General features: G+C 40.8%; 1 protein-coding gene across 2 annotated transcripts in view; it reads left to right on the forward strand.

Annotated features, from left to right (window-relative positions):
- LOC117399269 (adenylate cyclase type 1-like) overlaps nucleotides 1-27,362 on the forward strand; it is a 185,216-nt gene that overhangs the window by 133,694 nt on the left and 24,160 nt on the right. For both annotated transcript variants that reach the window (XM_033998358.3, XM_059022542.1), the window contains exons 12-18: nucleotides 2,233-2,322; nucleotides 3,950-4,206; nucleotides 7,072-7,198; nucleotides 14,702-14,818; nucleotides 16,931-17,077; nucleotides 17,621-17,719; nucleotides 18,167-18,281. In XM_033998358.3, coding sequence (XP_033854249.1) covers nucleotides 2,233-2,322; nucleotides 3,950-4,206; nucleotides 7,072-7,198; nucleotides 14,702-14,818; nucleotides 16,931-17,077; nucleotides 17,621-17,719; nucleotides 18,167-18,281 — 952 coding nt within the window. The remainder of the gene's footprint in view (nucleotides 1-2,232; nucleotides 2,323-3,949; nucleotides 4,207-7,071; nucleotides 7,199-14,701; nucleotides 14,819-16,930; nucleotides 17,078-17,620; nucleotides 17,720-18,166; nucleotides 18,282-27,362) is intronic.

Raw genomic sequence — 27,362 nt, forward strand, 5'->3', positions numbered from 1 at the left:
TTTTGCATGATCAAAGTTTCTTGATTACTTTAACAAAACTGGCAAATCTCCTCTTCAGTGATTAACTATGGGGTTACAATGGGTTTACAGTCTTACCCCAAACACCTAGCCATTTGAATTCGCTGTATTCCAAAAAACATACGTGGACTAAGCTGTTTCTATATAGAAATCCTGGTCATATAAATACAAAAGTGTGCATACACAAAGTGAATGAAGTAAGCTTATTGTAACCCTAGCAAAATATAGTTTGCAAAATATGATACCAGTCAGTCATTTGTGATACTCTTCAAACTTGAATAAGCAAACATTTGAGCAGCCTAAAGGATAGTCATCCACTAAAATAAAATAAAAAATACAATTTGGTAATGAAAACCATGAGCCGGGAGCCATGTTGGATAGGTGGTCAAAGTCAACCCACTAATTCCCACTTAAAAAGGCACAAGGTACTGACTGTTTCCCTTCTCACCAAAAATGACCAAAAAACATGGAAAGTAATGGTTAAATGAAAAGTAAAAAGCTACACTACTATGGGTTAAATCATTATACCTCTCCTGTTTTAAGAGCAAGAAAAAACTGATCAAAGACAAACATGACAAATTAAAGGTCATTTGTTAAAAAAGAAACAAACTCACATAAGCTGGAACTGAGTGTGGTAATTAACACTGTTTGGTAAAATCAATGCAGTTGTAATCATATCATTATAATTGTGTTAATGGTCTTACTGGTCATGAAATAGAAAGACAACACAGTGTAGATTCAGTCAGAAAACACATGCTATAGATTTATTAAAACGGACTAGACAACACTACTACAATGTACATGACTTATACTACATTCTTTGGCCTCGCCTTTCTAAGTACCTCTGCCCATAAATTAGCTTGCAGATAAGTGGAGAGGCTGGCCGTAGGGGAGCCATGGGCAGGGTGGGCAGGATAGCTGCCCTCCCCAAAGCCAAAAAAGCAGGTGGAGGTTAGGGAGGAGGAGGCGAACTCTGGCACACAATGGGGACGTAGTGGATTGAGGTAAAATATCAAATCAACTATTATTTATATAGTGCCTTTCATACAAAAAGAATCTCAAAGCACTTTACAAGGCAAAACAAAGAGTCACAATAAAATACATTTGTATAGAGAAATACAGTAAAAAGAAAGCAAGATCAAAAATAAAAAACAGTTTGGTATAATATAATGTCTAAAAAGAATTAAATTGTATTAGTCTAGTTACACTTCGTTACACTCTCTCCAAGGCCTTAAATATTTGTAAACATTTATTCAAGTAAATACCGAAATAATTAAATAGAGAGATAGAGGTAGGATTCTAACCTATGATTTTAGGTTTATAAAGAGGCTACATTACCTGAATGATTTTCTCTTTTCTTGCTAAAGCGTTATATTTGTGGATGTATACAGGCTTTGAGAATATGAGCAGTGCAGGTCAGATACGTACATATATTTGCATTTGCAGGATTATATTTTTGCCAAATTCTCAAAAAAAAAAAATTCTCCTGCAAAATAGTGGAATTTATTTTTGAGACTGTAGAATGGATCCATACCAGAGTTACAAATATCGCAAAGAAACTACAAAATGATATGAAACCATAATAGTAGTACAATATTTCATGCTAGATTTCAAAATTGTTTATTTTTTTTTCAAATTTTTAAATACCGCTTCATATATGGAAAACTGTGAAGCGGTATTTAAGTCAATATGTTAACATTATTTATAACATTATTCAGCAGGTTTCATTCAACATTATGAACCAAAATGAGTTAATTCTATAGAGTGATGCAAAAGTTTTGGCCATACTTGTATACATAAACCTACATTTGGCTTTAGTTCTGTATACAAAAATATTTACATTGTGCAAGGTCCACTAGAAATGTTAACTATACATACATTCAAAGAAATACAAGAAAAATACAAAGATACATATAATTATCAATTTCATTGCTGGCCGTGATTACAAAATGGATTCTGCAATACACACCATGTAAACCCCACCCCTCACAAGATGTCTATGAATGGTATTTAGATCACCTGAATTACAGTTAAATTGCACTTTGCTGAAATGCTGCAGAAACATGTTATATATATATATATATATATATATATATATATATATATATATATATATATATATATATAATGTTTTTTTTTATTATTTGAGCAACTGTGAAGTGTAAAACAACATACTGGACAAGAGATTACTAAAGCTATTTGTTCTTTGTTTAGTGTTTTCCAGGGTGCCTGACCATACAAATTAGAACAATTTTGTGTGTGTTCATAGTGGTCTTAATTTACGCAGTGGCCCAAGGATGCGTGGTAAGCCAATATACATTGAATTGTGTTTAAGGATTTTAGTGAAAAGAAAACATTTGAAACTCAAATAATTGTACCAAATGCCAAAGTAACAGTTCATGTCTTTTCTCTTTGTAACACATTAAACCAGCTATTTACAGAGGTTGGACAAGTAAAACAATAAAAAATAAAAAAAACACCTGCAATATTCAGCTCATGTTATGTAAATGGACTGTCCTTTGCTTGCATAAACAATTTTTTTAAAGGTATTCTTTTTCTATATTTTGTAGCTCAGGATCTCCTTGTTGTTAGTCAGTCTATCACAGCAAATCTGAAAGGTTGATAGAAGGCAAGTGCTTCTGTATCCAATAAAGAAATGAGTGTGTTACAGTTTATTTTAAGAGACCCTTTAAAAACAACTGATAACAAATATCTCACCAACATATAACCAGATGTGTTTCACGTTTATATTAACGCTTTGTTAATATACTGGTTATAAAGTATTAATAAAATAAGCAGTCGATCATTGAAATAGGGTTAAGTTTGAACTTTACCGTATTAACATTTTGAAAGGTAAATGCAGCTCATACTGGATCTCCCTGAAATGCCAAGCATCTTTATACTGTAGTTATGTGTTCACTGGTTCTTTCCAAAAAAAATATTGCTTTTAGTCTTCTGGTTAAAGATTTTGATTCATGGGTCTTTAATTTGGTTATGTTACTGTTCATTTTTACATTAGGTGAGCAAAAGCGAACACAGAGAAAGATTCTGAAATTATATTATTTTTTATTTATATTTTTTAAAGAAACATTGACATCATATACCAGGGAAAAAAGGACATCAAAGTTGATATTAAGCAAAACAATTTAAAGTACATGATTAAAAAAACTCAGGATTCAGGAAACTGGATGTGTTTCACCATTGCTTTCCTTTTATATATATCACTGTTGAAGAGAAACCTCTAAGTTTTAGGCCCCATGTATCTCTGAGCTTAGCACAAATGAAGAACAAACCAAATCCACCAAAAATTCAAATTAACATAATTAGCAATAATTGTCTTGTAAGGATCTCTATTTAATAGAATTTCTCACTCAAAAACGGTATGGTTTCTAAACCCAGGTCAGGCAACAACAGAATGCTCATTTCATTCGAAATTTGTAAAAAATCAGTTATTTGTGTTTAATGCATAATAATAAATAATAAGAAAGGAGATACAGCTTCTACAGCGGCACACAAGTTTTGCATCACCCTATAGAATTAACTCATTTTCCTTCATAAAGTCAAATTAAACCTGCTGAATAATGTTATGTTAACATACTGAATTGCATACCACTTTGTAGTTTTCCATATACCTAATGGAAAACCAACAAATTAAAAAACACTGTACTACTATTATTGCTTATTATTGTAGTTTCTTTGATTACATGATGTTAAATAACAGATCTAAATTATGTTCATGCTGTGTAAAAAAAAAAAAAAAAATAAAACAAATAAATAAAACAAATAGATGATGAATACTAAAATTCTAGGTGATGCAAAACTTGGCCATAGCTGTACATACATACATCATTATTTGAAATGCATTTATTGTACATCAACATCTATCCTCATTATAATCAGTGAGTGTTTCTTTCTGCTTAATTTCATTAAGGTTGGCTGTATGCCACGGATTTGGAACAACAACTCCAGCAGTTCTATAGTGATCATCAACTCCAATGGAGTGAATAAAACAATGGCAGAGCTGCCATGCGATACAGCCCACTATGCTTTTCTCTCGTGTATCGTTGGGACTCTAACCCTTGCAATATTTCTACGTGTTTCCTCATTGGTAAAAATGATCCTGCTCTTCTTTGTCACTATTTTGTATATAGTTATTCTTGAAATCAGTGGATTCAGAAAATCACTGGGGTAAGTGCCAAGTTTTGTTGTGTTCTATTGATCAACCCTCCACAATTAAGTTGATCAATGAGTAATGGCTTCAAATTACAGTAATTAAAATAATGCATGTGTTTGGATGCTGACTTTATGGTTGGATGCTTAGTTACAAAGGCCTTTTGTATTTTATTGGGCAGCAGCATAGCTACTGTATGTATGTATGAATTCATGAATATATGTAGTACATTATATACAGTACAGTGTGTAACCTTAAACTTAACCTCTTCCATCTCTGAATAAAGGATACTTATTTCTATATCCCGACTCATATGACAAGCAATCTAAAAATGTCTGTGCCCCAATGCATACTCAGGCATTGCCCCTACTTGCTCAGTGCCATGCACTGAAAGTGGGCATAGATTTTCAGATAGTTGCCATGTGCCTGCGAAATGGATTGACATGTTCTACAAACATGCAAAACAAACATCATAATGCTGTTAATTATGAATACTGTAAAGTCATACATTTTTGCGACCAAAATATTTGGCGAATCACACCCATGAAACCCATTTTGCTCCAGAAATGTTGGTGACCTGTTGCAATATACAAAGTATGAATTGTTTGTGGAATTTGGTATTCGTGCCAAAAAATTCTGGCTCGCAAATATTTATGGCTTTACAGTATCCAAAAGAATGCTAAGCAATAATAGCAGCTATTTTCATAGGACACATTGGGCCATTGTCACAAAACTCTAGGAATGTTTTAAGGAATGTGTTTTTTTTAAGTCTCTTAGGTAAAACAGTGCTTTAAAAAAGTTATAATTAATCAAAGCAAGTCTTTAAAAAGTTCTTAACAAAACATTATTAAAGCAGTCTATAAAGTTTTGTGACTAGACCCCATTTTATACTACCACATCATAATGGTTTCCATTTTCTTTCTGTTTGAACCAGTGTAGCTTCAGGAAATGTATAAATAAAGAAGAGATATTTTATATAATTAAGTAACTGTATTACATTTTATTTTATGTATTGAATATGTAAATGTATGCAGTATCAGGTTAACCAGTGCATTCAGGGTAAGGTTTCAATTACAATATATTTAGAGTAGGACCGGTTATGCATTATTTAATTAAATTTGCTACATTTTAAAGAAGAGAACTTTATAAATGACTAGATATGGTTTAGAAATAGAATATTTGATTTTCACAGAGATAGGAAAATAATCTGATGAGAATATGCATACTTGGAATAGGGTACTTGGTTTATTGTGGTAATACAGTGGTTTAAATACAGTGCCTTGCATAAGTATTAACCCCCCTTGGACTTTTCCACATTTTGTAGTGTTAAAACCTGGAATTAAAATGGATTTAATTGGGATTTTTACCATTTGATTTACACAACATACTTAACACTTTGAAGGTGCAAAATATTTTTTATTGTGACACAAAAGTTAATTAAACAAAAAAAAGACATTTGTTGGTTGCAAGTCAATACTTGGTAGAAGCACCTTTGGCAGCAATTACAGCTGTGAGTCTTTTTGGGTAAGTCTCTACCAGCTTTGCACATCTGGATCCTGGATTTTGGATCCTGGATTTTGCCCATTCTTTTTGGAAAAACTGCTCAAGCTCTCCCAAGTTGGATGGGGACCGTTGGTGAACAGCAATTTTCAAGTCTTGCCACAGATTCTCAATCGGATTGAGGTCTGGGCTTTGACTGGGCCATTCTAAGACATTCAGGTTCTTGTTTTAAACCACTCCAGTGTAGCTTTGGCTGTGTGTTTATGGTCATTGTCCTGCTGGAAGGTGATCCCAGGTCTCTTGCAGACTGAAACAGGTTTTCCTCTAGAATTTCCCTGTATTTGGCTCCATCCATCTTGCCCTCAATCTTGACCAGTTTCCCAGTCCCTGCCGATGAAAAGCATCCCCATAACATGATGCTGCCACCACCATGCTTTACCGTGGGGTTGGTGTTCTCAGGGTGAGGAGCAGTGTTGGCTTTGCGCCACACATAGCGTTTTGCGCTAAGGCCAAAAAAGTTCAATTTTGGTCTCATCAGACCAGAGAACCTTTTTCCACATGTTTGCTGTGTCTCCCACATGCCTTTTGGCAAAATCCAAACGGGACTTGATATGGGGTTTTTTCAGCAATGGCTTTCTTCTCGCCACTCTTCCATAAAGCCCAGCTTTGTGGAGCGTCCGGGTTATAGTTGTCCCATGGACGGTTTCTCCCATCTCAGCTGTGGATCTCTCCAGCTCCTTCAGAGTTACCATTGGCCTCTTGATTGCTTCTCTGACTAATGCCCTCCTTACCTGGTCACTGAGTTTTGGTGGACGGCCTTTTCTAGGCAGAGTCGCGGTTGTGCCATATTCTTTCCATTTTTTAATAATGGATTTAAGGGTGCTCCTGGGGATGTTCAAAGTTTGGGATATTTTTTTATAACCCAACTCTGGTTGGTGCTTCTCCAGAACTTTATCCCGGATTTGTTTTGATAGCTTCATGGTCTTCATGATGCTGTTTGTTTAGATATGCTTTCTAACAAACTCTGGGGCCTTCCAGAAAGAGGTGTATTTAACCTGAGATCACGTGACACTTTAATTGCACATAGGTGGACTCCATTCAACTAATTATGTGACTTCTGAAGGCAATTGGTTGCACCAGAGCTTATTTAGGGGTGTCACAGCAAAGGGGGTGAATACTTATGCAATCAAGACTTATCAGTTTTTTATTTGTAAATAATTTTGAAAAATATGTAGATTTTTTTCCCCACTTAGACATTGTGGACTATTTTGTGTAGATCAGTGACAAAAAATTCTAATTAAATCCATTTAAATCCACTGTATATATTCTGCATTTTTAGCCGCAAATGTATCTAAACATTTGCATTTTCTTCTTTTCTGAAGGGGAGGTTCATTTTACTTACGAGGATATGAACCCATTTTAGCAATGTTGCTGTTTTCCTGTGCTTTGGCACTTCACTCCAGACAACTGGACCTCAAGTTACGTCTGGACTACCTCTGGGCTATACAGGTAAGACGCTTTAAGAACTATATTTGCGATCAATATAACTTAATTCAAAAGGGAGATCCCAGGAACCTAGTTTTATAAAATGCCTGATTTGGTATATAAGATTTTTTGATACCTTGTTAAATTAAATTAAGAAACAAAAGCAGTTGTAGCCTTTAGTTGGTAATCATTTTCCATATTGAACACTGTGCCCCCTTCTCTCCACCCCTGAAGTTGACCAAATTCTAGGGAGGTTTCTGCCAGGACAGATGTCTTGAGCATGCAGAAGCTGTGCCTTTCTAGCCCTGCGTGGTGAGAAAGTGTCTTGAGGTGTTAAAAATTACAATTTTGATGTGGGGATGACCTAGACAAACAGTATATTAAAGCATGTTTCAAGGGCTTTCCAACTTAAAATAATATTTTGGCTTTGGAGGCCAAGTTACCCTTATTGGTACACAAGCTGGAACATTGACCTGCCATGACCCCTTTATATATATTTTTCCAGTACAAAGATATGAAAAAATGACATAATTGTATTATTATTTTGTCAGACTTTCGTTATATACTTTATGAAGGAGTCCATTTTATTAACATACTGCATACCATGCCAAGATAAATCACAACTGAATATTATTACAGCATTTTAGACTATTTGGGAAACATGCTGAATATCTTGGGATTACCCCTAAAAATAGATGGTCGATGTAATCCAGGGTTCTAAAATGCCCCAATAAACATAGGAAAAAATGCATATTTCTGAATTGAGATTTAATGTACTGTATGACATGAATAAATCATATGTGGTATCCATGTTGGACATTTCAAATTGTATGAGTTTTCTTTCCAACGAACTATGTTAAATCTAGGTTATCTGGCCAAGTGCAATGCTACAGAACAGAACTGTACTGTAGAAAAGCATCAAATACCAATTAGTGTATATAAAGTGTATAACGATCAATTGACGTAAAGGGCCTCATTTACAAAAGGGCACTAATTTTGTAGTTAGCGCACATCTAAAGTAGTGAGCCTAACCTGCATGTTCAATCTAAATGTACTGCCCCATTTAGTAACAGAAAACGCATTAATTTACTTGCACAGTATTTGGCTAATTTACAAACCATACCGTGCACACTGCATGTATTGTGAGCGATAATTTAATGTGCACGATAATGTCAGACTTGCATATGACCACGTGATATCAAATGCCCCAGCAGTCCAGGTGTATATTTTGGTCAGTAGCTTACTGTGAAGTTGGAGGTTCCTTACATTAACCGAAAATGAGCGATCAACAGACACAGCACTCAGCAGGGGACAGGCAGAGGCAATGTAAAGTGAAACTGCACTGCTCACCTTTTACTTTTACCATGTATTCCTTGAAAAAAAAAAAAAAAAAAAATGTTACCTTTCTCCTTTAATGCATACGGCCCGCCTATTAGTTTCTAAAATTGCAATGTACTTTTGGAATTCTTCTTCAAAACAACCCGCCTCTTTAATATTACTCACATATTCAATGTGTGCAGTCTGCAGTGTATGAGTGACATTCCCATTAAACCAATCACAGCTCACAGAGGTAGTAAAATAGTCAATCAAATAGCACACAGGATGAGTTTCCTCACGCACACAGTACACAATTTTGATTAGGGTAGCGAAGCGAGGGCTTGTTTAAACTATTTATTTTACTTTGTGTCAAATTTTAAAATCAGTGGCAAAAAAAGTAGTTGGAGATGTCATGGAAGCGAAAGGTGGAGGCGGAACACAGAAGATTCCAAAAAATTTTTTTTCACTGAATAATTTTGACGGCAAGGCAACATGTCTGATTTACAGTGCAAAGGTTGCAGTTATGAAAGATTATAACATACAACGTCACTATGACATGCTGCACAAAGCAACATATTTTGAGTTTACTGGAAATTAAAGAAGCTATGGAGTCTCAACGAAAGGAAAGGACTTTTTTAACTTTAAGAAGCCATGGAAAGTGCAGAATTACCTTGCAAGAAACAAATAACTGGTGGGATTACAACAGAGGTGCACCGTATATGACTGAGCAAAAGAGTGGATTGGCTAGTAACAGAGTGCTGGAAAAAATTACACTGGATTCTGGATCAACAGGAATTATATGGAAAAGTTGCAGACTTAGAACACGTAATAAGCACTAGTGTGCGAGAAAAGAAGTCAAGTGTCCGGACAGAAGTGATAAAAAAGGTACATTTCAAAGTGGTACTGTTTACTATTTCGCATTTTCATAGCTTATCAGTATATTTTTTTTTCAGTGCTGTTGAAGGCGTTGTATTTTGTAATATAAGTTAAATATTGAGACTTAGCACTATATACTCTGGCATCTTTTTTTTACTGTTTGAGATTTCCATTGAATTAAAATACTTCTATTTCCTCCATTATATTACATTAAATTTTTGTCAGTGATCTAGAAAGCTGTTTCTAGTTAACATGTTTTGTGTAAAGCAGTATATTTGAGTATATTGGCCTACATACATGATTTCCATTACATGAAAGTAGGTGTTAAAACTTCATGCTGATATTGGACTCAGCTCTCACCAAGATAAGCACCAACTAAGACATAGCTTCTTTTTTTGTAAACTAATGTGATCCATCTGCGTTTCCTTCTATCTGCCTGGTGTTGATGGTGAAGGACAGGGAGGAGGAGTGTCGCCTAATACCTAGACATCCAGGGTGATATAGCCAGCCATCGCAGGTGTGCCCCCTCTGCGACCAAAAACATCGGTTTTCCAACTGCCCCTTCTGCTATTATGAAGAGGAGGAACTAGCGCCCAGAAGGGGGGAGCCTGTGCATCTAGCGCCCAGAAGGGGGGAGCCTGTGCATCCAGCGCCCAGAAGGGGGGAGCCTGTGCATCCAGCGCCCAGAAGGGGGGAGCCCGTGCATCCAGCGCCCAGAAGGGGGTAGCCCATGCATCCAGTGCCCAGAAGGGAGGAGCCCGTGCGACCACAGCCCAGGGGGGGGGGGGGGGGGCACAGGTCCAGAACCCAGGTCTGCAGCAGCGGAGGAAGAATGCCTGCTGTCCCCACCTCCACCGCTTCCACCAGCAGGAGCATAGCAGAAGGAGCTGCCTCTGCCTCCGCCTCTGCCACCACCAGGAGCAGAGCAGCAGGAGCTGCCTCTGCCCCCACCACCTCCGCCGCCAGTAGCAGAGCAGCAGGAGCTGCCTCTGCCTCCGCCACCTCCACCAGAAGAGGGTGAATACCTGCTGGTTCTGCCTCCACTGCCGTGGGTGGACTACCGGCTGCTCCCACTTCCACCAGCAGAGGATGACTACCTGCTGGTTCCTCCTCCATCGCCGTCCGAAGATTACCTGCCACTCCCTCCTCCACCACAATGGGAGGACTGCTTACCGCTTCCACCCCCACCGCCATGGGAAGGACTGCTCCTGCCCTGCCTCGCTCCGCCCAGGGATGCCAGCCTCGCTCCGCCCAAGGATGCCTGCCTCCCTCCACCCAAGGATGCCTGCCTTGCACTGCCCAAGGATGCCTGCCTCACACTGCCCAAGGATGCCTGCCATGCATTGCCTGGGGTTGCCTGCTGCTCCGCATTGCCTGGGGTTGCCTGCTGCTCTGCATCACCTGTGGAGCCTCCGGTTGCAGGGTACGAGGGAGAAGTGGAGCTCCTGCTGCCGCCTCCATGGCCAGGGGCTCCCCTCCCAAGTTTGCCTCCCGAAGGTCTGCTGCTTTCGTCGCCTCACGAAGGTCCTGCTTCACCTGGGGTCGCTGCCGGCTCTGCTTCGCCTGGGGTCGCTGCCGGCTCTGCTTCGCCTGGGGTCATCGCCGGCTCTGCTTCGCCTGGGGTCATCGCTGGCTCTGCTTCGCCTGGGGTCATCGCCGGCTCTGCTTCTCCTGGGAAGCTGCCGACCATGAAGAAGGGGGGGGGGGGGGGGGTCAGCAGACCAGCTCCCCACGCAGCAGTTTTGCTGCTGGGAATTGGGTGGCCGGAGCCCCAGAAGAGGGAGGTATGAAGATGGAGGTGAAGGTCAGCCTGGACCTCCTACCGTGGCCGCCACCTTTTGGCCCGTTGCTGCCCCTGTTCCTGGGCCAGGACTGTGAACCGGGACTTTGGGGACTAAGGGGGAGGTGGACTTTTGAGGCGGGGCATGTGTGGTGCAGTGCCCCACCCCTTTGTTTATTATTTATTTATATTATGAGTTATATTTTTATATGACGGCGAAAGCCAATATTATTTGTTAAAATTAAAAACCTGTGAAAATGTGGCTGGAGCCTCAACAAGGTAATTGTTTTATTGATAATTAATTAAGGCTCCAGCCACAGCTTAAAAAAACCCACTCCAGGTTAATCAAGGCATTTTCTTTGAGCCAGAGACGGGAGTACTGTGTAGAGCGAAAGAATACACCTGAAGCAACTGCTACCGCTGTACCACACGGTATTTTTTTGTTGGTTTATTTTGGCCATCGAGCCCTTTCGTTTTGTGTAGAGCGTTTTGTTTATTATTTGATTTATTATTAAAAGCCGATCACTAGTTGTGCTTATGCAAGTCCTCCTCTCATCTATGACATGGGTACTGGTATCCTGCGAACTGTGATTTGCTTCCTGTCGCTGGATTTCATTTGACTGACTAGCCCAACTTTGTAAAAAGTATTTCCATTCAAACACATTTTCATAAACAAGTAATTCAGTAAGATGTATTTATATCATGTTAGAGATTCAGTGAATCAAACGAGTTGATTCACTAAACTGAATTAATCAAACAAATCAAGTCAGTAAAAAGAATCAAACTGCACATCACTAGTTTTCAGGCCAGAAAAAAAAAAGTTTAAATTGCATGCCTATCAGTGGTTAAAGCCTGGTGTCCAAACAAGCTAATTATCGCTCACTTTAATGTGCACAATACAATTATTGCCCTTTAGCAAATACGGTGTGAATGAAGCTCATCTCATTACTCAGATTGGGGTGCCTCATTTAAATACATTATCATGTATTACAATACACATCACATATTCATTCTGATTACCATAGTATGGCACAATACAACTAGTGTGCATCTGTGACAGAAATACAATGATTCTTGGTTGTAAAACACCCTCCCGACCTGTGAGGGCGCTAAGCAGCGAGAACAGAGTTCCTTGGATGGGCTGGCCTGACAGTTCTTTCCCAGGGTTCAAGGGAAGTCAGCCAGCCAGGAAGGGGGCGAGACTCTATTGCAATAACGCGTTGACCCGGAAGGGAAACGACGTGGCAGCCGCAGATTGGAGAGGCGGTTGCACTCGTTTACCAAGGGGTCATGTGTGACAGCATAAAAGGGGACGGAGAATCGCAATCTGTTCCTTCGCTTTGGTTTGTGTTTGTGAACTGAGAAGGACTGTGAGAGACCCCGTAACCACTGTTTCAGTATCATGAGTGTTTTGTTTGTTTGTCTTTGTGTAATTCATCTTGCACTAACCAGAACAACACTGCACTAACTGTCACAAAATAAACTGTATCACCCACCATGAGCACTACTGCACGCACCCAGGACTGGTGACCGTGTCGGTATTATTGTGGGGCAGATACGTATTATTGTTTAGGGTCTAGAAGCCCATTATTGTCAACCCTGCACAGTACACATTGCTGTGTATTGCCAGGGGATTATTGTTTATTGGTCACCAGACCTGGATAAAAATAATTTGCACTTTCCAAACTGGATTACAAGGCTCTGTCTGATTAATTACTGCACTGCATTACTTCTGCACCTGTTCCCACTCAGCCACTGTGTCACAGCACCATAATATGGCCACTATTTTGCACGATAATTAATAAAATTACAATAGTAAATACGGAAATCATTATAACGTGCACAGTAATTGAAATTATCATGCACAATAAAGTTTGATGCCCTTTCGTAAATGAGGCCCAAAGAGTTTAGCAGAAATGTCATTTTAAAATCAGTTGTGGGCCAAATCATTAAGCTTTTGTACACTAAGAATAGTACCGTATTTGAGTTTACAGTACATTATCTGAAGTATATTGCACTACAGGATTATGTTTAAAGAGCTCTGAGAATCTAGCTACTGTAATGTTATTTTATAATGTACATCTGATAGTTATGCTTAGTGAAAATGGCTAATTGGCTATTATCTGGTAAATACACTTGTTTACCAGCTACATCTACCCACTACTACAGGATATAGTTGCTTGTCAAGCTCTAGTCTTGGATTTCATAAAGTTAATAATATATTAATGAAATACGTTAATTAAATAAGGAAACTTACAAACCCATTTAATGGAAATTTAATTCAGTTTGTAGCTAGAAAAAATGTGTTTGGGGATACAGTAAGTTCTTGCAATAAAGGATCACATTTCAATAAACATGTTAATAATTCTGTTTTAATTCAATTCATATATATATATATATATATATATATATATATATATATATATATATATATATAATTTCACCATGTGCAATCAGTTTATTGCATACATTTAAGATTTTGATAAATGTATTTAGTTATAATGTTGCCTAATTTTTCTTTTGGATGTGGTACAGAACAGAAAAGCCAAATTATACTTAAATCGAGGCTATATTCATAAAGGCAATTAACTACTTTGATTCTTTCTGATTGACGGTTTGCCAGGGATTAGTCTTGCCTGTACTTTAACACTGGTCGAACCAGTACTAATATCCTAGGCTGTACGCCCAAGTGATTTAATCTAACAATAACCATGAGCTGTAAAGTAAGGGCTGCTATTGTTTAAACAACTTTTTTGATGTTAATATTGTAAAATACCAGTAGGATTATTATTATGTAGATTTAAAGGGCAACAGAAATGTTGATATACTGTTGTTTGGATCATTGAAATAGACCCTAGTATAATTTTCACTTAGAAACAGCTGCAAATCCTATATATATATATATATATATATATATATATATATATATATATATATATATATACACACACACACTGTATATATATATATATATATATATATATATATATATATATATATATATATATATATATATATACACACAACTATAAATTACAGATCATGGTATGATTTATATTTCCACATTGTTTATATTAGTTATTCAATTCATTCTGGTAGATGACTTCAGTTAAGTCATATACTGTATAGATCCTGTCTCTTAGCATGTCCAATAACACGTTGGTTTCTGAACCTGAAGCCTGGGGTTCAATCCTCAGTCATCATTACTATCTGTATTATACATACTTTCCTGGCAGTTCTTTATACAAGGCTATCCTGAGCTGCAGTAAAATTGGTGAAATCTGGTACTAAACTAGGTTAAAAAAAACCCTGTTTGCAGGCCTTCTTTAGTAAATTTAGCATTTTTACCCAGAGAATGAGATTTTCCTCACCCCTGCAGAGAATTATTTCCTGTTAGTAACAACCAGCTGATTCTCCTATAAACTGACATTCTTTGCAATCAGTAAAATGCTTGATATGGAGGTTCTTAACATACAGTTAAAAGGTCTAATATGGATTGAGTGTTTAACATTCTTTTATGTTTGAACGACACCAATATGTAATTTTTCTTTAAGGCAGAAGAGGAGAGAGATGACATGGAAAGAGTAAAGCTTGACAACAAAAGGATTTTATTTAACCTACTTCCTGCACACGTTGCACAGCACTTTCTAATGTCCAACCCAAGAAATATGGTAAGTGAAATTCACATCTTTATAATATAATATAATAAGCCAGCTTCTAAAACTATATTACCAACCAAAACACTTAGGGGTAGATATAAGGATACAGACAAAGTGATTTACAGGTGCAAAACCCTCATAATGCATCCGTACATTGTGTTTAGCAGCCGTAAAGTCTGATTTTAGCAGCTGCAAAAAATGCGGCGTATGTAAAGAATAGTGTTCACCTGGCATTCTGCACCCGCTATCAAATTTGCACTTTGCCATCATTAATCCATTAAAATTATATTTTAAATACATTCAAATGAAGAAAAGAGCATGGAATTAGACGGGATCTGGATACTAAGCGGGCACAAACATTATAATGTGATGTAAGGATTTTGTCTTGCACTGAGACAATTGCTGACCCTCCAAAAACTTTACACCTCTTCTTATAAGGTGCAAACCATTGTAGAAGTGAGTAATTACGAGCACACACCTTCAGAGACCTGTCATTGGCTTCAGGATGGCTGCTGTGTTAGACTTCCTGATGCGGCCACACTTGGCTCTTGTTGAGGAGAGGCAGGAACACGTTCGGAGGAGAAGGGCAAGACGAAGAAGACCCCACATATTCAATCCCGGGTCACTTTGTTTGGGATGCTGGAATTGAATGACCAGTGGCCTGCTAATATCCTGTGGATAGATGAAGCACACCTGTCTGGAAGTGTGAACAACTGCGTTATCTTGTCGGAGACATTTGCGAGACCCCTACGTGATGTTAAAGTGACAGGTGGTGTGGCTTTATGGCTAACTTTGTTATTAGACCATTCTTTTTTGAAGAGCCATCAGCAAGGGGACCTCAAACATGCACAGTCACTGCTGCACGATATCACACCATGCGGACAACCCATGTCATTCCTATGCTGCAGCAATGAAATGTGATAAACTCTACAGTCTTCATGCAGGATGATGCTCTCTGCATATTGGTAACCAGGTGAAACGCATCTTGCAGGAGAACTTTCAGGACAAAATCATTTCACGTAATTTTCCTTGTGAATGGCCACCTCGTTCACCGGACCTTACACCAGCAGATTTCTGGTAATGGGGGTACCTGAAGTCAGATGTATACCGAGGGAACCCTCGCACAATTCCAAGACCTCAAGGATGCCATTGTCCAGGAGGTGGCCAGCATACCCGATGTGATGCGTAATGCTGCCGTAATGTCAGTTGTCATACAAATGCAGGTCATTCTGTATCGTGGAGGAGCACATATTGAACACTTCTGATTATCAGAGGTAGGTCACAGTGGTGCCCCCTAGTGACAAAAATGAATAACTGTAGCATTTGCGTCCCCATGGTTCCCTTAACAACCGTATGCAATGTCACCTTCCTATGCCCTACCGTTTGTGAGATATGGTGCATTGATGTGGTAAACTTACTTTCTAATCACCCTGTATTATAGTATGGACTGCAGTATAATATATGAATCTATAATGTTTTTTGATGCAACTATAGTATTTCTTTTTTATTTAGATTACTATCTGGCAAATTCATTTTTTTATAATCAGTTTTCTTTTTTTTCCTTAACATTACCTATTCTTAGTTTACCTACAGTGCCCCCTGGAGGCAGTCCAGAGACATCACTCCCATTATACCTCTGTTATTTCAGGAAAGCAGGAAGTTCTTACTGGGACTCTCCTAAGAGACTGTCCAGCAAATTAAAGCATTAGTGGCTCTTTTAGCAGACAGCTTCTCTATAGTTTTGTAACTTCAAGTGGAGAAAATATATCAGAAGAAAAACACACAAAAACGTTGACAATAACTTTAATAACATATTCTTAGTCGAGTGCATCTTCAGTGTCAGATTCACAGTGAAGATGGTACTGTGTAGCTAGCTGAAAGTCAAATCTAAATGCACATCGCTGTAAGCTCCTGGATAAAGAGGTTAAGGGTGACTCTAAAGGAGTACACAGGGTTGCCTTGTGGTGAGGCAAATCAGACTTCATCTGTGAACTAGAGTAAGCAACTTACTCTCTTTACCTGATAGTCAAGGGAAGTGTTCCATTGCCAACTGTAGCTCAACTCATGGCTGCCACATGGGGAAAATATCGAAAACAATTTAACTTGATTTATCCATGGTTGCAGGATCTATACTACCAATCGTATTCTCAAGTGGGTGTGATGTTTGCTTCCATTCCCAATTTCAATGATTTCTACATTGAGCTGGATGGCAATAACATGGGTGTGGAATGCTTGCGCCTATTAAATGAAATCATTGCTGATTTTGATGAGGTAAGCATTTTTTATTCATGAGGTATGCATTTTTTTATTCATATAATGTATTACCTTGATCTGAAAGTCTGTATTACAGTTTAGTCTGATAAAGAACAGCAAGAACCTCAATGAAGGAACATTTCATTTTCATAACCTTTTACTTCAGAAAACTGAAGTGTAAGTGGCTGTTACAAAGGAGAATATTATTGTGAAACTGACAAATTGTTCAAGCTGGAAACTAGTTCAGAAATTAAGGTCTAAAAAATTGTAAACAAGCAGCGAATAGACAGAACTGTTTCCACACAAAAGACAATAAACACATTAAACCAAGTTTTGGAACAGCTTTTCCAACATACCTCACATAAGTTAACCTGATGCCTATCCCCCCCCACCCCCCACCACGGAGTGGGCTTGAGGCCAAACATTTCATCTACTCATCAAATAAATACCATTCACATTTTGGCATGGGTTTTTGTCCTAAACTACTGAAGTATGTAATTTGACATCTATAACATAATTTTACATATGAGTTTTAGATGTATATACCATTTTATTTTTTAGCTGATGGACAAAGATTGTTATAAGGATATTGAAAAGATTAAAACTATTGGCAGCACCTACATGGCAGCAGTGGGGTTAGTGCCTACAACTGGAACCAAGGTAAGAGAGGTAATCACATACGCCACTGTCAGGTCAATTCACTAGATGCCAATGTGTCTAAAAAAAACTGCAACACAGAACATGCTAAGCTTTCTTTATACAACAATAAAAATATCCTACTCCCACCCTTATGGTGGCTCATTGAGGCATGAGGTGCGGAAAAATTAAATAAATCAATTTGAAAATATGATCTTTATTTTCTGAGCTCGACACATTAACCTTTTTTTTTTTTTTTTCTTGAGCCACCATAGCCATCATAGCTGCTCCATGCATTTAGATATTACTGTACTGAAATGTATCACTCTGGCTAGGGTGAACGTCTACATATAGTACCATAGTAGTACAGTTTGGGGAGTAGGGGTTCATTTTGTTATACTGACTTGTTTTTCAGCACTTTAATGTAAAAGGTCTACTATTTCTAACAAGGGCATTTTTTTTTTTTTTCAGGCCAAAAAATCAATCTACACTCACCTAAGCACAGTGGCAGATTTTGCTATAGAGATGTTTAATGTACTAGATGAAATCAACTACCAGTCATATAATGACTTTGTCTTAAGAGTTGGTAAGCATCTATTTTTAAATTTGGGATAAGTGAGCGATTACACATAGCCATTGCCATTGTCTCTTAAATAAGCACTTGAAGGAGTACTAACAAAGGCTATAAAAAATAGCAATAGCAACATTGGTTATGTTTCCATTGGAGCTGTTAATTCGCTAAAAGGAAACATTGAAACCAAAAATATGCGATAGCCCAATGGAAACAGGCTTAATTTGCATACATTTTACTATAATGCAAATTAAAAATACTGTAGACTATAGTATTTTGCAAATTCGATTCGGTAGTTCGTGCAAATCAAGGCGCATTCATATGCATAAATTCAATGGAACCGAGTATATTCGCATAAAAAGAAAAGACGTGACTGAATAAATCGTCCCAACTGCTTCTGTTTTGTTGTTTTTTTTTTCTTGTTTTTCTGAAAATATGCCGAGTTCTAATATTATTAGGTTTAATTGGGAAGCAGAAATCATCTGTTTTTTTACAGTTAATTGAAAAATTTGATGTGGCTACTTGGAGAATTAGAGGATTCTTAAAAATATGCTAAAAATAAGCATACAAAGTGAATAACATAATAAAGTACAAAAAGGAAACTAAACATATTAATATAAAAAGGAGCGCTATATATATATATATATATATATATATATATATATATATATATATAGTTATAAACTTAAGTAAATCAATCCCACGTACTATAATATGGGGTCTACTTAAATTGCGGTATATTTACGTATTTTTCGCAGGTAGGTTATGAAATAAAATTAGGATGTTGCGGACCTGTTTAAACATTAAATAAACCTAAGCTGACAATATTTCAGAGCACTATAAAAGCCTAAAAATAGTGGTACTTGCTTCCTTAGTAAAACAGTGCTGTCATTTGTTAAAGGCAAGCATGCAACATCCCCCAGCAGATGCTGCCTACATTCTCTGTCTGGTGTGGGTGCACGTTCTGTACCCACTGAATTGGTTGGAAGTGTAAGGCAAAGCTTTGCCAAGTTATACAGATATGGAAATTGATTCGAAACAGTCCCAAAACTCAGTTATCCAAGGGCATCGGGCATACTTTAATAAAGGCAATATATGCAGCAAGTTCGTTGTCATGTTATTTTTCCTGTCTCTCACTGTTAATACGCCTTCTTAAAATAGGCTATACAAAACTAAAAGGCTACGTTAAAATAGGTTAAAAATAAATTAACATACTGTAACAGGGGGATTTGTTATGTGTGTGTGTAGTCACTAGATAATAATGAGGCAGACACAGAGCACTGGGTGTTGGCACAGGCGCGCAGATTTAATAACAACACAGGCCGACAATGGTAATCTTAGTGCCGGATTTAATAAAGAAAACAAAATTAAACAAAGCTAAAAATAAAAGGTGAGCGCTAGTCTCACTAAACAAGACATCCTGCTCCAGGAATCTACTACGGTAACCCTCTCTATACTTGTTTGGGATCAACATCCCTTATACTAACCTATTGTTGTTGTTCCTGAAGTCCCAGCCAGGTCGTTGTGACGGTCCTGGCTGAGCAGCCTTCATAGGCACTGTCTTGCAGTCGAAGGGTTCCATAGTAGTTTTCCTGCAGAGCAGACGCTCTCCTCCTGGATGTAAACAAAGTAAGCTTTTGCTCAGCGCTCGTCAGTGTAGCAATGCATCTGCAAGTTAATTGTCTCCCTTAGGAGAAAAGGATGACATTGAGCAGTACCTTACTACTTTTGAAAGACTAGCAACAGCTTATCAATGGCCAGAGGAGGACCGGGCTACTTATTTGGTGCCATTGCTTACAAAGCTTGCAGTACATATGTAGCGGAAAGCTTGCAGTACATATGTAGCAATGGACTCCAATGAGACTATGGAATATGAGGTTAAAGCAGCAATTTTTACCAAATATGAAATGAATAGCGAGGTCTAAAGACAATGTTTCTGGACCCTGGAGGTTCTAGCTGGAGAAACAACAAGGGAGTTATACACCCACCTCAAAGAACTTTTTAAAAAATGGGTGAAGCCGGAGCAGAAGATGGTGCAGGACATCTCAGAGCTGGTTATTCTGGAGCAGTTCTGGGTGAAGGAGCACGACCCATCTACAGCTAAGGAAGCTGCGCACTTGGTGGACACGTTTGTGGCTGATCAGAAGGGGCCAAAGATATGCCAGTTTGCCAGAGGGATGGTAGCTTCAGTCAGGGGGAATTCTGAAGGAGAGGGGAAGGGTGGCGGTCTTGTTAACCCTCAGGCTAGTAACATTCAAACTAATAGACCAGAGAAAGCTAAATTGATTTGCTTTAATTGTCATCAAGAGGGACACATTAAACCAGAATGCCCAGTAAGGAAAACAAAGACAAATCATTTTTGCTGTTTACCCAGATGTACACAGGCAGGCCTAGGAAAGGATAGGCAAGATCAGATAGTGGCGGTGGAAATCAAAGGGAGACCATTGTGTGCATTACTAGACACCGGTAGTACACAGACACTAATGGAAGATAAGTGGGTACCAAGGGAATGGTGCAATGAAGATTTAGTGTTACGTATACGATGTGTGCATGAGGATGAAAAAGAATATCCCACTGCAGACATGTACCTTGGTGTCTGTGGACAGATGATTCCATGCCATGTAATTCTGGGCCAGGACATGCCAATCCTTGCAGACCTCCTTCGACAAGACAAGACCTGTAATGTGGCCATGACCAGGGCTCAAGGTAAGCAACAGGCCCAGGAGCCAGACACCTTTGATTAATTACCATTTAGAAATGAGGAAATGGAGGTGGGTACAGTAAGAGAAGGAAGTCAGGGAACCATGCTGAAAGGGGCTCAGGAAGATAGGCAGGAGCCAGAATTCAGATCTAGGACGGATCGGGAAGTCCCTGGCAATATTTCTAAATATGAATGAGAGGACCCGTCTTTATTTTCCATTTATGATAAATTGTGTGAAATAGAGGGGGTAGTATAGGGAAAAGTATCTTATGAAGCAAGGGATATTATATCGTAGGACTATGCAGGGAGAACAGTTAATTGTTCCACACGCCTTATGAGGGTGAATACTTGCTTTGGGGCATATTGTGCCATGAGCTGGACATGTGGGGAGAACTAAGTCATTTGCAAGAATAGCCGGCAGGTTTTATTGGCCAGGCATATATACAGAGGTATATAAGTATTGTACGAATTGCCCATACTGCCAAATTTCATCCAACAGAAAGGTAGCTTGTTCACCTCTGATGCTGTTGTCTGTTATTGATGTTCTGTTTTATCGGATAGCCATGGATATCATGGGACCTTTAAAGAGGGGCAGAGCGGGTAATTAATATATACTAGTCATGTGTGATTATGCTACTCGATATCCGGAGGTATTTCCTTTGAGATATTAAGGCTAGGCAGATAACAGCAGCGTTGATACTCAGGAGGTTTTAACTGATCAGGGCACCAACTTTTTATCAAAAATGTTGAGGCAGGTCTATCAGTTACTAGGGTTGAGGGGGATAAAGACCACACCTTAGCATCCTCAGCCTGGTTGAACGATTCAATGAGACTGTGAAGAGTATGTTGCGGATGTTTGTTGCAGACAATTTAAAGGATTGGGACATGTTTATTGTTTGCCTGTTGGGAATTGCCTCAAGCATCCACCGGGTTTTCACCTTTTTACCTGCTCTATGGATGTCAGGTGAGAGGACCGCTGGATATCCTTAAAGTGTATATGTCCTTAGAATGGGACAAACTGGAGATGCCCCCGCTGGCTCATAAGAACTTGGGAAAGGCCCAACAGGCACAAAAAGTATGGTATGACCGAGCTGCCTGATCTAGAACTTTTCAGCCAGCTGCTGTTACCAACGACAGAAAATAAACTACTTGCAAAGTGGCAGGGACCTGTCACAAAGACGGCCAGAGTGGGTGGCGTCAGACCAGACAGGAATACACAGACAGAGACGGTGGTTGTGATGAGCTGAGTGCAATGGCTGCACTCAGCGTTTAATAACAAAATAAAAAGGTTTAAACAACGGAATACAAAACAGGACACGGCACTTGACGCCAAAATAAACAGACAGACAAAACGACTGACACTTAACAAACGGTGCACGGAGACAAACAAACACGGTGAGAACAAACACTTATCTTTACTATCTTTCTAATGATTTTAACTCTCCTCTCTCTCTCACCCGTTCTCCTCTTCCGAACACCCAACCCTCACTGCATGAAAATGTGCATCTATATATACTGTTGTGCTGGGATTCAATTACTAATTAATTATTCACTTGAATCCCAGCACGTGAATTAATTCTGTGCAACCCCGTGCTCGCATATTATATTTTAAATGCACGTGCGTGATGTGCAATCCCGTGCCTACATATAATTATACACTTTTTAAATACACGTGAAACACAGACCCGTTTATATCCCGTGTACCAATGACTATACACCAACATTTACACGCGCAACATACAACACATAACACACAATTGCACACAGGGGCGGGGCACATTGCCACATATACCCCCCCTTGTGCGCAGCACACATGGCCTCAACGGCCACCTCCCCCCTTAAAAACCCAGCAGTCCAGGACAAAGTCTCGGGCTGGGAAGGGAGGCTTCAGTGGGCCCATGGCTGGCCATGCTGTCAGCACCCCTGCCGGTAGTGGCACGGCTGACAGCCTGTTGGTCCCGTCCTGCAGCGAAACTGCTGCTGGGGAAAGTGGTCTCCAGACCTCATCCCCCTTCTTCGTGGCCGGCAGCTCCCCTTTCTGGGGCTCCGGCCACCGTACTCCCTGCGGAGGTACGGGCAGCAGAGGCAGCTCCAGCTCCTCTGCTCCAGGCGGTGGCGGAGGCAGAGGCAGCTCCAGCTCCTCTGCTCCTGGCGGTGGTGGAGGCAGAGGCAGCTCCAGCTCCTCTGCTCCTGGCGGTGGTGGAGGCAGAGGCAGCTCCAGCTCCTCTGCTCCTGGCGGTGGTGGAGGCAGAGGCAGCTCCAGCTCCTCTGCTCCTTGCGGTGGTGGTGGCGGAGGCAGAGGCAGCTCCTGCTCCTCTGCTCCTTGCGGTGGTGGTGGCGGAGGCAGAGGCAGCTCCTGCTCCTCTGCTCCTTGCGGTGGTGGTGGCGGAGGCAGAGGCAGCTCCTGCTCCTCTGCTCCTTGCGGTGGTGGTGGCGGAGGCAGAGGCAGCTCCTGCTCCTCTGCTCCTGGCGGTGCTGGCTCCCTCTGCTGTGGCGGCTGGGCATGTGCGCGCCGTGCTGCCTTCAGCAGCATAGCGAGAGGCTGCTGGGGGACACCAGCATCCTGCCCTTCTCCCCCCCAAAAATTTTCAGGGGGTTGAGCCTGTAACCCCTCCCCTTCCGGCTCTTGGGGCTGAACCAGCAGGCATTTTCCCTCTGCTGGTGGCTTGGGTCCCAGGGCTGTGGAAGCCCCGACTTGCCTCCCTTTGGGCTGTGGACGCACCGACTCCTCCCTTTTGGGCTGTGGACGTACCGACTCCTCCCTTTTGGGCTGTGGACGCACCGACTCCTCCCTTTTGGGCTGTGGACGCACCGACTCCTCCCTTTTGGGCTGTGGACGCACCGACTCCCCCCTCTTGGGCTGTGGACGTTCGGGCTCCCCCCACTCAGGCGTAGGACGTTCGGGCTCCTCCCACTCAGGCGTAGGACGTTCGGGCTCCTCCCACTCAGGCGTAGGACGTTCGGGCTCCTCCCACTCAGGCGTAGGACGTTCGGGCTCCTCCCACTCAGGCGTAGGACGTTCAGGCTCCTCCCACTCAGGCGTAGGACGTTCAGGCTCCTCCCACTCAGGCGTAGGACGTTCAGGCTCCTCCCGCTTGGGCTGTGGACGCTCAGGCTCCTCCCGCTTGGGCTGTGGACGCTCAGGCTCCTCCCATTTGGGCTGTGGACGCTCAGGCTCCTCCCATTTGGGCTGTGGAGGCAAAACCAGCAGGCATTCACCCTCTGCTGGTGGAGATGGGGACAGCAGGTACTCACCCTCTGCTGGTGGAGATGGGGACAGCAGGCATTCACCCTCTGCTGGTGGGCCTGCTACCTGGGCTGCTGTTCCTTTTATCGTTGCCTCCAGGTAGCTGAGGAGAAACTCCACACCTTCCTCCAAGGTGTTTGGGGTGTGTTCCTCCTGATAGGCCTCCCATCTCTCACTGTCCATCATCCACAGGGCCCGGACGATTATGGGCAGAGACTGGGCCTCCAGCCCAGCATTCTCTAGGAACCAGCCCCGCAGTTTGATGGCGTCTTCTGCCATTGACCTTTTTTTTTTTTTTTTTTTTTTTCCAGACCCCTCCTGGTCTGACGCTTGGAGGCGCGGCTATCCCACGATGACACCACGTGTCACAAAGACGGCCAGAGTGGGTGGCGTCAGACCAGACAGGAATACACAGACAGAGACGGTGGTTGTGATGAGCTGAGTGCAATGGCTGCACTCAGCGTTTAATAACAAAATAAAAAGGTTTAAACAACGGAATACAAAACAGGACACGGCACTTGACGCAAAATAAACAGACAGACAAAACGACTGACACTTAACAAACGGTGCACGGAGACAAACAAACACGGTGAGAACAAACACTTATCTTTACTATCTTTCTAATGATTTTAACTCTCCTCTCTCTCTCACCCGTTCTCCTCTTCCGAACACCCAACCCTCACTGCATGAAAATGTGCATCTATATATACTGTTGTGCTGGGATTCAATTACTAATTAATTATTCACTTGAATCCCAGCACGTGAATTAATTCTGTGCAACCCCGTGCTCGCATATTATATTTTAAATGCACGTGCGTGATGTGCAATCCCGTGCCTACATATAATTATACACTTTTTAAATACACGTGAAACACAGACCCGTTTATATCCCGTGTACCAATGACTATACACCAACATTTACACGCGCAACATACAACACATAACACACAATTGCACACAGGGGCGGGGCACATTGCCACAGGACCTTATAGTGTCATCAGGAAAATGGGACCCCTCATCTATGAGATTGCCATACCTGTTCAGAGGAAGCTTAAGAAGGTATTCCATTTTAATCTGCTTAAAGAATGGATTCGATGGAAAGAGAGCACCTGTCAGCAATTATATGTGTAAGCTATAGAGGAGGACGAGGAGACCCTATAGCAATACTTTCCCTGTAGCAATACCACTGGAAGTCTGGACTTGAGCCATCTTCCTAGCCAGTTAGCAGGAGCTGAGAGATGTCTTGCCACAAGGATTGTTTCAAGAAAACCTAGCCGTACTAACATCGTGGAACACAGCAATCCAGTACGGCAAAGGATATATCAAATTCCTGAAAGACTCCTACCAGTGCTACAGGAGGAGACTGAGGTGATGCTAGCGCTGGGTGTCATCGAGACCTCCCATAGTGAATGGTGTAGCCTGGTGGTTCTAGTACCAAAAAAAGGACAGAAGTATCCTCTTCTGTATTGCCTTTCGGGGTTTCAACGCCAGGTCCAAATTTGACCCCTATCCCATGCCTCGGCTGGATGATCTAATGGAACAATTAGGAGATGCCCAATATATCACTACCCTTGACTTGTGTAAAGGGTACTGGCAGGTTTCTCCTCCAATCCACGGTTGCCACATCGCTTCCCTTCTGGGGTGATGACTTGGTGTACCATAGCTCCGTCCCCTTTCTAGATGGCCGACTTCCACCTTTCCCTTGGAATGAATTGTCAAACCATCCAGCCCGGGGGACTCTGTTCCCTTTACACAGCGCCCTCACGGGTCTGGAGGGAGATTTATAACCAAGATTAATTTTTTCTCTGTCACACATAGTCATATATAGTTAGTCCTAGGAAAAGCATCTTCAGCACTTGAAATTGTGCTGGGGAAGATTCAAGCTGCAGGCCTCACTATCAATCCAAAAAAGTGTCCACTGGCAAAACGTGAGACAAAAGTATCTAGGATATGTCCTGGGATATGGGAAAATTCAACCTCAAAAGGAGAAAGAGGAGGCCATACGGACTTGTCTTAGACCAATTACCAAGACACAAGTAAGATCCTTTCTTGGTTTGGTAGGGTGGTACTGACGATTATACCTGCATTTGAAACTAAAGCAGCCCCATTAAGCGACTTAACAAGGAAATCTGGGCTCAATAAAGTATGCTGGACAGATGACTGTGAAGAAGCTTTCAGAGTTTTAAAGGAAGCTATGTGCCAGGAACTGGTCCTTTGTAGTCCCAACTTCAGTGAGGCATTTGTGGTTCAAACTGATGCATCTGGAGTGGGTCTTGTTGCAGTTTTGCTACAAAGAGATCCAGGACTCTTGCAGCCAGTACCGTACATCAGGCAGAAACTGTTTCCCTGTGAGACTGCATACTTGATAGTCGAAAAGGAATGTTTAGCCATTAAGTGGGCTTTGAAGTCCTTTCGATACTACCTGCTGGGAAGAGAGTTCACCCTGGGGACTGACCCACCATGCACTGCAGTGGTTGGGGAAGATGCAGGATTCGAATGTGAGGATCACTCGCTGGTTCTTAGCTATGCAACCTTACTGTTTCACCATCCGGTACCGAGCCGGCAGTCAGAACAAAATAGCGGACTTTCTTTCTCACATCTACAATAGCGCAATGCCAGAAGGGGAGGGAAATGTGATGGGGAGAAACTCGTTTTCCAATCCTGAGCCCTGACATTTTAAATACACACTGAACTTTCCTATTCAAATTAAAACTGTTGATGTTTATATGTCTTAAGTGTTCCTCCATAACATTTTAGTTTTTCACAGAAAGAATCAATTCCTGACGTGGCAGCAGACAATTGCTCACCTTTGATATCTATCTCCCTAATACCGTGACCTTCTTTAAAACGCTTTAGCCAGCCTGTGCTTCCAGTAACATTCTCAGCATAAATATTTGGCTTAGTTTCCTGAAGCTTTTCATAAAAAAATCCTTGCTTGTTCACAAAGAATTACATCAGACAGTGGAGTGCCACGGGATCATTCTTGCACAAACCAGGACAACATTGCACTATCCTAAGGTTTGTCATCTGCCGTTTGCAGTGATTTATGTTTCCTTGCATTCAACGAATATACATTCTGCATAATTCTGCATAAATGCTTCAGTCCTCCAGCCGGGCCTCTGTCTCGTTGCTTGTGGTCGTTGACTCG

The sequence above is a fragment of the Acipenser ruthenus genome, chromosome 4, assembly GCF_902713425.1.
Source record: "Acipenser ruthenus chromosome 4, fAciRut3.2 maternal haplotype, whole genome shotgun sequence".
Lineage (NCBI taxonomy): Eukaryota > Metazoa > Chordata > Actinopteri > Acipenseriformes > Acipenseridae > Acipenser > Acipenser ruthenus.